Below are 12,499 nucleotides of genomic sequence, written 5' to 3'. Positions count from 1 at the left end.
ATGTGTGCTTAATTTCATTGTAATCGCTTCAGTAGTTTTTGCGTGAAAACCATACATACATACATAATTACAAACCTTTCCTCTTTATAATATTAGTGTAGATAAACAAGAAAAATGTTGTATGTATTTAGTATAAGAAAAATTATGCGATGAACTTTATTTAATTCAGTTTTATATGTTTCTAAACAACTAGAAAATTGATTCTATGTATACTAGGGAGGAATATTGATTTATTCATATTTGTTCATTTATAAAATTTCAGCTCAATCGGTACCTATAGGATATCTGCCATATGTGCTTCAAAATTAATTCACCCGACCATACTTACATACATCGCGCACATCACTACATAGTATAAAACAAAGTTGCTTTCTCTGTCCCTATGTCCTATGTGTCCCTACGCAACGGATTTTGATGCGATTTTTTTTAATAGAACGAGTGATTCCCGAGGAAGGTTTTAGTATATAATTTATTAGGTTTTAGACAAAGCGGACGAAGCCGCGGGCGGTAAGCTAGTTTATTTAATAAACAAGAAAAATGTTTTATTTAATATGAAATTAGAAGAATCATCTATAAATTTAAGCGATGGACTTTTGTTAAATGATTTAATGACCTTTAAATATTAAGTTAAAAACAAACATACATATTAAAGAATATTGTTTTATTCATATTAAATTTCAGCTCAATCGGTTAAAGATATATATGCTTCAAAATTGAATTACAAGGTTTCACCCGTACCCCAGAATAAATAAAACCGGCCAAGTGCGAGTCGGGCTCGCGCACAAAGGGTTCCGTAGCAGCAAATATAATAAATTACAGTTAAATCAACCTATCTCAAAAACTATAAGAGATACTTTGATCAAACCAAAAATCGTTGAAAGAGTTAATTAGCATGCATCACCTCTATTTTTTTTAGAATTTTATACCCCGTAGTTATAAAAATAGAGGGGGGGGGACATACTTTTTACGACTTTGAGAGCTGATATCTCAAAAACCGTTCACTTTAAGAAAAATGTTTTTTAGAAAACTTTATATCATTTTAAAAGACCTTTCCATTGATACCCCACACGGGTATGTACATCGAAAAAAAAAATTTCATCCCTCAGTTACATGTATGGGGGGCCCCACCCCCAATTCTTTTTTTTACTATTTAGTGTCATATTTTTGTAGCGGTTCATACAACACATATTCCCATCAAATTTCATCACTGTAGTACTTATAGTTTCCGAGTAAATCGGCTGTGACAGACGGACAGACGGACAGACGGACAGACGGACATGACGAAACTATAAGGGTTCCGTTTTTGCCATTTTGGCTACGGAACCCTAAAAAAGACGGGTTGCACTCCGGGAGTGACGGCAGAAGTGAAAACTTGATTATTAACGTTGAGCATGTTTGATATCCATCCGTCTTAACGCTTTTTCGATCAGGTCACGTGTCCTGACGCGAGTTTAAGATTTTATACCCATTACAGAAAAAGAAAAAGTGCTCAACGCCGCTAAAGAAGTTTTCACTTCAATATCATAATAGCTTGCCCGTACAATATACATACATTGCAAGTTAAATAAAAGCTTGTAAAACGATTTTATTCAGTAATAGCTATAACTAAAATAAGTTACCAATATTAAAATACTAGCGGTCCGCCCCGGCTTCGCCCGTGGTACATATTTACGTTTTCTCTACATAAAAACCATCCTCGTACTTCAAGGAATATAATAAAAAAAGAATTGTCGAAATCGGTTCAGCCGTTCTCGAGTTATGCGCTTACCAACACATTTTGCGATTCATTTTTATATTTAAGATTCACATTTTATACTGAAGTAAATAAAGGCAAAGTCGCGTATCTAGGACGTAATTAAATCCCATAGAAAATCGAATTCGTTCCGATTTGCGAAGCGTGATCTGCACAACGAAGTTTCTTCAATATTATTACTCCTTATAGAAGTTTTTTGGTCTGAGTGTTTTATACTGGAAACTATTATTTTCAGGTGTTCTATTATAAACTGTTTCTGGGAATCCAGGTAGGTACCTAAATTAATCCTAATCTGTAATAAGATGGGTTCTATTTGAGGGTTTGTTTAAAATTAATATCTAATGTTAGTGACGTTAGTGTTATTTACTAACATTTTATCTAAGTACCTAGGTAGTATATTTTGGACCATTTTTAACTAATAAACTAGAGTAGCTTGTTAACTTCTAATATGCTAATTGAATAAGGCTCACACATTTTTACTTTATTCATACTAATCTATACTTATATATTATAAAGCTGAAGAGTTTGTTTGTTTGAACGCGCTAATATCGGGAACTACTGATCCGATTTGAAAAATTCTTTCGGTGTTATATAGCCCATTTATCCAGGAAGGCTATATATCATCACACTACGACCAACAGGAGTGGGGCAACGAGGGTGAAACCACGCGGAGCAGCTAGAAAAAAATAAGTATTTAAAATTTAAATGCGAAAGTCTGCATTTCGCTGGGATGAAAGTTTTTGTTCGCAAGTGAAACCGCGTGACAGAATATAGTTGATCTAATAATAAACAGTATGACAATATCGACAAACAGGTTTAGAAAAGAACCCTCAAGCTAAATATTTTCTAGACACAGTATCAGAAATGGTCAACCTACGGTCCAATCGTCAAATAAAACATTAAATATTAACAAATTCTAACTTTGAAAGCTTTCAGCAACGTCGATGTAATAGCATTAAAAATTATCCACTTTTAATTTTAACTGCCGTTGTTTTAATATCGCAATCTATTGAAACATACGGGATAAACAAACAAATATCATGTACATTACATTATTTAAATCGAATATTATATCGACAAGTTTACAAGTTTTAAAGGCATTACACATGAAAGAATAAAATATATGATACTTTGATTAACATAAATCCATACATTTTGTGAAACATGATTGGTTTGTCATGATCAATATGGCACTGCTATTCATCGACTCTGATTACCTACATTGACTTTGAGTGGTGAGATGTGATTCCATACATATTGTAATTAATAGGTAAATACTAAATATTAATCACGTATACATTATATCGTAGACAAATAAAATTAACAATACTTCTCTTCAAAGACAAGTTTCTAATACAATTTTCTACCCCATAACAAACCATTTCCATCCTGATTCCACTTTATCAAAATTAAATGCTTAATCGTTCAAGTGGACATAGTTTAGTTCGCAGTCATATTAATCTCGATTCTCACAAGGTTTAGCACCCCTGTAGCGTGGCGATAAAATTACAGCTTTTAAATATTTCTCTTCACGCTACAATAACAGAATAATCTAATAACACACTGTCGTAGAAACCGTGGACAAACAACCAGACGGCGCGTTTCTATCTGAGCAATTTTAAGATGTTGTCATAGATTGTCTCCTTGTAAGGAAAAAAACAATATTTTACATTTTTTAATGCTAAGGAATTTTCATTATTTTGGTAGAGAAGTTATGACAAAAGCTTTAGTTATAGGTAACTAATTATACTACTTATTATTCATTGACACAAACTAAATAATTATCAAAACCGGCGAAACCGTTTTATTGCGACAAACACAATCATACACCTGCAAGTTTGTGTCAGGTGAAAATATAAATGAATATTTATTCAAATCGAGCTCACGGAAATCACATTTACATAAACACAATAGATATTTGTCAACACACACATATAAGCCGATTGCACACATGTAAACTGATTGTAAATATTTTGAACGCATGAATACGGCATGAATCGATTGTGATTACTACAGAGAATATACGAATGGCCAAGTGTGAGTCGAATATGCATACTTATCGTTTTTTGTTTTTATCGCTTAGGTACTTTTGTTTTCAATTTTTTGTTATATTAAGATAGGTACGGTACTTAAGTAATCTACCCTTTTTCCTAACTTGCCTTTTTTGAGAAATATATTTATTTATCATTCAAAATTCAAATTATAAACATAAAGCTTTACTTACATGGGAATCCGTTTTTTTTCATTTATTTGTAGCTAAACTTCGTTTTTAATTGCACCCAAAGACGAAAAATGATAATTTAATTTCTAATAAAGCCCTAGCCATTCACACCACTATAAAACTCTGTTATACAATCATTAAGATGGATTAAAAATTAAAATGGAAGAAAAAACGATAATGTAACATGAAAAAAAAATATACCGGCCGAATTGAGAACCTCCTCCTTTTTTTGAAGTCGGTTAACAAAACCATCAGTTGCCGAAGGTTCGGATTATATCCTAAAATAAGTAATACCCTACCTCGTCGATGTCTAAGCCCGTATAAGTGGGTTTATCCATGAACCAGTTAAAAATTAATGCCCTCCTTGTCGAATACGACAATACCCTATTGCACGCCTCATAAGCGAAGCGTTGAGGTGGGTACTACTGTCACTTCGCGCAAAACATCTGATTTTTCAAACTTAAAATGTCTTTATGTATCATACATTGCACTTGTAAGATAATACATACACACACATATTAAGAAAAAACACTATTTTTAACGTTCATGATATTTTTGATGTCATTTTTGTTATTTAAACTAGTTAAAAAACAGTTTAAAAAAGTTCTGTCTTGGACGTCCGTGTGTCTGTATGTGCGGATACTTTTTCTTGTTAACACGATAGCGACCGAAATACTTTACTAATCGAGTCTTTTTTTTTCTCTTACACTTGAGTATGCTCAGGAATAGAACCCTTTCATTTTTCAGGGTCTGATTCGATGTGGTTTAATTGTTATTAAATAAACAAAAATAATAATTAATAAATATTTATTTAAAAAAAATTATGAGGCGTGCACTTTTGGATTTTCCAAATTATTTATGTATTGTATGTAAGTGTATGTATAACTATTTATTATAATTATTATCGTATTTATGAATTTATTTATTTCATTATTTTTATGTATTTTATATTAGGTAGGTACTATTAGTAAGTAGTTAGCTTTGTATATGTTTATTTTGTACATTTTTCAATGTGTTACTATTGCCTTATTTTTGCTCACCCACATCATATTGTTAAATTTCCTCTGATTGTTGGGTTGCCTGGTAGATATCGCTACCTAGCGATAAGGCCGCCCTTTGCTGTTTCTGTAGTCTGTTCTGTTGTCTTTGTTATATGTATTTATGTATTTTCAATGCAATAAAGTATAATAAATAAATAAATAAAATACCCATAAACGTCTGTGTTTTTTTTTTTAAGTTTACACAAAAAACAGGAGGTACCTACCTACTTAGGTACTTCGTCCAGAAATCCGTATATGAAAGTAAAAATAAATTATTTTATAAAGAAACAAAATAAATATTTTACAGTCTTTTACCGCGTTGATAAAATATATTTATTATACATAACATTTTAAATTACTAAACTGGAAAGCCTCTCGTTAACGACCGAAATTTTGTCGATATCAGAATTATTAATTAAAATCTACTGAATTTCGTTTAATTATTAGATTAATTGATAGATAAAACATAACAATTGTTCGTTCATTTCATTCAAAATAAATCCTAAAGTAGATATTAAATTTTTAGTACCTACGTTCATATTATTTAGGTTTCCTAGATTCATGTTCACATAAATCAGGCAACCCTAAACCATTTTGCGTTAATTAGATGGCTGCTCAGATTTAGATTGTGATATATGATTAATTAAAATAAATAATATTGTATTTAAGAGGAAAACCATCGGATTGGACCCAAATCTCAAGGTTTATCATTACAAAAACATAAAGATGTGTGATTAAAGGTTTTTCGTTGTGCAGGTACCTAGGTACGTTTATGTATCGATTTAAAGTTAACATTATGCTTAAAATATCATCATTTTAAGGGAAGAATGTAATTTTTAGCATATTTATTATCTGTGTCAGTGTTAAATATTATTTTATTTTACCTATAGTTACATATTATTAACTATAACAAAACTAATATTAATATTAAAGTCATTATCACGAGTGATTGAGAGTACACCTATAAATCACAAATAATAGACTAAATTGATGTCACTATTAACATAATATATATACCTAATTTAAATAAAAGATGCACAGTTTTAGTCACTAAAGTCAAAACATGTTCGTGGACATTCATGTTTTATAGTCACATAGCTAGCACATAAATAAACCGTTATTTTAAAAACATTCCATATTCAAATTACCTTTTTAACTAGTTGCCGCCTCTTCCCACATGGTCAGTATATGCCAAATGCCAATAGACCTCCAATAAGAATCCAATTGATTTTCAAACTTAACAAAACAAAAGCAACAAACAATGTCAAGTTTCGTACACTTTTCCACTAAGTAAGTCTACTAAACTTGTAAACGGATTAACAAATAAACTTCACAATATAATAACAAACAACACTGTTGAAGGGGACACTTAAAAACGATTAAATATTAATGTTTTGACGCACGATCGTGTTGGCGACGGCTGCCATTTCGACACATGTTTCACTCTCTGTAGTTGTAACAAGACTGAGTAAAAATGAGTTTACGTATACTATAGCTGTTAGCTCACGACCGGAGCCGCGCAGACAAAGATTATACAGGTAAGATTATTATCCAAAGTATTGTATGAAAAACGAAATGTAAATTATATTAAAATTGCGAGTTGTAATATGAATATTTAGTAGACTTCATTGTTGCTTGTAAGAAAAGGAGAAATTTAAAATGATAAAAGATTAAGTAGGCTGCGTACAATTTTAATATGTATTTTAAATATTCACTTAGATACCTATTTAACCATTTGCAAATTACATTACAAATGATTAGTAATGAACATATTGCTTTTTTAATTGTTAATGTTTATAGGTACTTATAAAAAATAAGAATTTTATGTGGGTAGCTAGGCTACATAGGCAGTTTATCATTCTTTATTCTACCCTTAGATCATTAAGTAAATGATCTAAGATTCTACCTGCTATAGGCATATTTTTTTAAGATTGAAAATTTTCTAATAAAAATGAAGTTTGTGTTTGATAAAAAATAAATAACAGAAAAACGCAAGGAACTTAAATAATAAAAGTGAGTTAGCCTTTAACGTTTATACTTTTTAACGTTTTATACTAAGTTATAGGTACTGGTTATACATGATAATTGATAACATTTGCGTCTATATTTTTTTACATTACGTATTAATATGATAAAGTATGCAATAGGTAGGTACCTACTTATAATCTTATGTATGTAATTCGTGGTCGTGATATGCAGATTTAATCATTAAGAATTTTCTATTTCAAACATATTAATTTCCTACTTACTTAATTAATACCTATAGATCACAGTATTGTAATATAGGAAATATAGGTAGTAATACTGTGTCCTATACAAACCTTACCAATATACACATTTATGCATTACCTAAACTAAGTTTCCAATGTATAAGGTAGTAATTGTCAGTATGTTTCTTTTTTTCAGATCTGGATAACATGGGAAAATTTTAATGCCATGACTAAATCATTTATTTTATTTAACAGTAACTTTGCTTGATTTTGCTTTGAAAATGAATGAATGTTCGAAACAAAATCATGATAGGACCTTGATAGAACCAGATAGGTGGTGTAAAATGTATCATAAAAAATGCCTGGTTTAAGCCAGAACATATTTTTGTACGCAAAAGGTATTTTTTATGATATTGAATGATGAATGATCGATTTATAGCAATTGCATTTTTTTAAATGCCATTTGAGATCAGGGTAGTGACCTCAACTCCGTACGCCATAGCCAGCAAATACAGTTACAAGGCGTGAATTGACCAGCACTACCGTATAATTTTTCCTTCTAAAATTTTAAATACCTACGAAAAGTTGCATGTTGTATGTTTATTATTCGTACTCGTTCATTCCCTTTGCTTGATTTAATCACAAACTATAAAATGTCAAAGGTCATAAAGAATATTACTTATAACAATTCTGCATTTATAATCTTTGCCGGGAGCAACAGTAACAGCTATGGTTGTGCTACCAGCCTGTGGTCGAACCGGTTCGAGTAAACCTAGTGAAAAATTGATTATTTCGCATAAATTTAGCCATTTGAAATATGAATAAACATGAATTTAAGTGATTTTATGAATTAATTACTTACGATACTACTGCTTTCCAAATAACTTAATTCCTTTTGCTGATATTAATTTAGCACACAGTAAAACTTCAATTAAAGAATTACTATTACTTTCATGCCTTTAGAAATTTACTAAAATATAGTTATGTGGTTGGGAGAACGAAAAACACACCTTAGTCAACTCATTGGTGATCCAAAAATAGCGAGTCTTGAAATTAAAGTATTTACACCAATCGAGATCCTTGTAACAAGCTTGTAACCGTAGCATACTATTAACTGTATACTAGTAGGTAGTAGCTGTAGGCACAAAGTTTAAATTAAATGATAAATCTGTCCGTTTAACTTTAAAGAGATTGCAAACGCCCTACGAGTTTTATCAAAATAATGTACGTACTAAGTATTGTACTTTTTTTTTTTTTTTTTTTGTGGTGTCTCTCAATGTTAGCCAGAAGGGCTTCTACATTTTAACGCGGACGCGGGGGTGAACTGAAGGTTCACCCTGGTAGCGACATGCACAAGGGCGTCCCCCCTTGACGGGGACCACGAACCTCGGCTTGAGCTGTCGCTTGAGTGGAGGAGGCCAGAAGGGCCTTAATCGGACGGGAAGTAGGTATTGTACACATTGAAAAGGTCTACAGAAAAGTCCGTGATGGTATATGTCTATCTCTTATGGATAACCCACAATAACTTTTTTTTGTTACTTTTTACGACAAATAATGGCTAATTTTCGAAGCGATTTTAACCAATACAGCATTAATCCTTAACCAATTAAATACCTTGAATACATTGTTCATTTAATATAGATCTATATGGCCTTTACACCGTATGATTTAAGTGAATATTTTCGAAGATATTACAGATTTAAAAATTGCGGGACGTAGCGTTTGCGGCCGGCCGGCCGGCCGGCCGCCATTGCACCCGTGCGAAGCCGGGGCGGGTCGCTAGTAAAGCATAAAGTAGAAATGTGCCTGATTAAGTAAAAGCTCACTATAACACTGTTTGTATGCATTTTCTGAGAACATTAACTATGGTAAGTAATATTTTACGCCATCGGCTACAGCTAGAAACTGATTTTTTCAAAATGATGTATTTCCGTAGCCGCTATAGCAACAAATACTAAAAATTAAAAAAAATATGTATATTAAAGTCTAAGATTAAAGTGGGTCCCCATAGTACGGAACCCTTCGTGCGCGAGTCCGACTCGCACTTGGCCGGTTTTTTTATATTCAGTTGTAAAAATAAATAAGTATGTATTTTAAATCAAATAAATTACAGTACATACCTATATTTGTGACATAATAAGGTAAGTTTTCCACCAAATTTCGTAGAAAAAAAGATATTTTTTAAAAATAAAAAACCAAAAACTTGCGTTATTTGAATTTTTCACCTAATTTTTTAGGTTATGTGAAATACTTGTAAATATAAAAGTTATAATCGTTTTATTACCTACAACTTTGGCATTTTACTATTTCCATAGGACTTTTAGTATAGTTGGTATAGTCGAAAATCGAGATGACCCATTTTTTTATTCCTAAACCCCCCCCCCGCCTCCTCCCACTTCCATCATTTATTAATTCTCCTTTCATTTTTATCATATTTTCTAATTACATAGTTAAACTACTGTATTTTTTTGCTTTCAAAAATTATCAACCCGTCTAAAGTTATTCCATACATCGGCTATCTGTCATTGAAAGTCCCGTCAAAATCGGCACAGCCGTTCCAGGGATTAGCCGGAACAGAGGGACAGACAAAAATAAAAAAGATACTATTTTGGCTTATGTACCGTGTATACATCCATACGCATTTAGTAGAAAACGGTTATTACTTATTTTAATATTACAAACAGACACTCGAATTTTATTATTAATTATTAATTAATTATGTAGATAATTCCCATTCAAAATTATTCAAACAGAATACCCAAAACAATAAGTAGACATAGAGGATTGCAAATAAAATAATGAAATAGTCTTTTATAATAATTTAATATTCCAATAACTAAATATGATAACATTAAGATACCATAAACAATTCCTTATTACTCAAAATCATTGAGAATTTTCTTGTCTAGCTGAACTTCAATACTACTCTTATTTTCACTCGCTGTACCTATATCTCCCTTACTGGATAACAAAGTTTCAGAATGCTTCATCCTCACATGTTCCCTTTTAGCTTTATTTGTGAAATATTTCAAGTGACAGTATGGACACTGAAATATTTTCCCATCCATATGAAGCTCTTGATGTTTCAACAATCTGACTTTATCTTTTACAAATACAAAACAGATGTTACAGCATATCTGCCCACTTTTATGCCTGTTCTCATGGCTATTCATTGATTCAGATATGTAAGTTTTGTATGGACACAATTTGCAAGTATATCTCCTATCTTCATGTTTTCTTAGCCTGTGATTTCTTAGTTCACCGTTATCATAACCTGACCAACCACAAACTTCGCACTTAAAATCTTTGCGGCCACCATGCCTACTCATGTGGCGATTAAGTCCACGCTTCCGGAGAGAAATATTGCATACAGGACATTGTATTATTGGGTCTTCGTGAACACTGGCTATGTGCTTCTTGAACTGATACTTGTCTCGAAATATTTTCTCACATTTGTTGCACTTTTCATGTCCTTGTGTTGAAATATTATGCTTGTTATCCTGGTGGAACAATAATGACGACATTTTCTTAAAACTATGGGGACAATATGAGCATGTGTAGTGTTGCTCATAAGTGTGGTTGCGGACATGTCTTACCATACTGTATGGTATCTTTGTTGTATATGAACATACCTTACATGTAAATACTCTAGCTTTGCCAACGCCTTCTATGTGCATCCATTTCTCATCAATTCTATGGCAAGTTTTCTTTGACTTATGTATGTTAAATGATCTAAATGTTTTAAAATTCTGTTTACAGTTTGGACAAATCAGTTTACTTAGCAAGTGCACTTTTTTCCAATGTTCTGCCATTTTAAATTTGCTTTTAAATACTTCTCCACAGTCATCACATTCAATTCTAGTCACTTCATATTTCTTCTTAGCCTGATGCAAGTGCAAGGTTTCTGCTGCTTTAGAAACATTACCCTTGTTGCAAGTTAAATCCTCATCCTCATTAGATGATTGAAATTCAGTAATACATTCATAAGTATCACATTCTAAGACATTAGAATTAAGCAAGGGTTTTACATCTATCATTGGTTCATCATTACTATTATAATTTTCCGACAATTCATTGTCATTACTTTCTTCTTTGAAAATGCATACTGTATTATCATTTTTTGTTAGGCCGTAATCTTCTCTTAATTTATTATCAGATTGTATACATTTCTGTCTAAAATTAACTGCAGTCTCAAATTCGTCATAACATTTCAAACACATAGAGAAAGAGAATCCATCGTTCTCTTTTATTTCAATATTTGTTATGGAATTTATGTATTTAAATACTCTTAGACCTTTAAAAGTATCTGTAAGTGATACTTTATACTTTTCTTCTAAAGATTCTAAGCAGATACGGCAGATATTATCCATAGTAGGTACAATATTGTATAGTAAATTACTGTAGTATACTTCTCAAATTAGTTTGTATTCTGACTTATGATGAATGAGTTCAATTCATATGTATGTAATGCATAATGTGAAGGATTATCTAGTTAAATTTCGTTCATTAAAAATGTTCCAGATGTATCCAGTTGCAATCTTGCGAATTCGAGACATTTATAAATTAACACAATGATAATAAATAGCAAAGTATATCAAATGTATTTATTGTATTAGAAATACAATAGTGTCAATGTCAAATCGTAAACAAATGAATGTCAATTGTCAAACTGCCATATAAATATCAGTGTTACTATTTTTTATTAATATAGCAAAAATCACAGCAAAAATAAACTTATTTTAAGGGTGTCTTCTGCAGATAAATATCAAGTTAATGTCATTAATGTTGAGTGACACAAATTTTAACCTTATCTCTATGTGTTGAGCTTCAAAGTTATATCTATCGAAAACTAACGCCCTCTGTTGTGGAGTAGCTGAATGTTTTCGAATTTGGAATTTCTGTGCAATGAGAAACAAAGCAGCTAATATACATAGGGATGTTATACTAAAATAAACCGTAACATGGTGTTGCTATTTTTGATCCAAATCCATAGAACGTCCTATTGGTCCTATCCTATTTTCCCGTGTATGGATTCCCTACCTTTTACTTGACACTGGCAAATAGATCTTAATATCTACATATCTATTATACCAAGTTATATACTAATAAATCTTCTTGCCATAACAGAAAAAAAAAGTTTATTTTTGATTTTTGCTATATTAATAAAAAATAGTAACACTGATATTTATATGCCAGTTTGACATTCATTTGTTTACGATTTGACATTGACAGTATTGACAGTTGACACTATTGTACTGTCTTTAATGTAGTGATT

At 31.4% G+C, this 12,499-nt stretch overlaps 2 protein-coding genes across 2 annotated transcripts in view; both read right to left on the bottom strand.

Moving 5' to 3' along the window:
- LOC149909379 (uncharacterized) overlaps positions 1-6,474 on the bottom strand; it is a 135,993-nt gene extending 129,519 nt beyond the window's left edge. The window contains exon 1 of the mRNA XM_090119370.1: positions 6,163-6,474. The gene's annotated coding sequence lies outside the window, so the exon portion shown is untranslated. The remainder of the gene's footprint in view (positions 1-6,162) is intronic.
- Positions 6,475-10,028: 3,554 nt separating this feature from the next.
- On the bottom strand, positions 10,029-11,846 carry LOC149909378 (zinc finger Y-chromosomal protein 1-like). Its single transcript, XM_090119368.1, has one exon. The coding sequence runs from the start codon at positions 11,592-11,594 to the stop codon at positions 10,101-10,103; it is 1,494 nt and encodes a 497-aa protein (XP_089975494.1). The 5' UTR covers positions 11,595-11,846; the 3' UTR covers positions 10,029-10,100.
- Positions 11,847-12,499: the final 653 nt, after the last annotated feature.

The sequence above is a fragment of the Colias eurytheme genome, chromosome 3 (assembly GCF_061535395.1).
Source record: "Colias eurytheme isolate Ceu_HAF_F1 chromosome 3, ilColEury1 Martin Lab GWU primary, whole genome shotgun sequence".
Classification (NCBI taxonomy): domain Eukaryota; kingdom Metazoa; phylum Arthropoda; class Insecta; order Lepidoptera; family Pieridae; genus Colias; species Colias eurytheme.
The sequence above is the reverse complement of the archived record's forward strand: the minus strand, read 5'-3'. Positions and strand labels throughout refer to the sequence as shown.

Coding starts and splice junctions, on each gene's coding strand:
- LOC149909378 (XM_090119368.1), bottom strand. CDS start 11,594: ATGGATAATATCTGCCGTATCTGCTTAGAATCTTTAGAAGAAAAGTAT.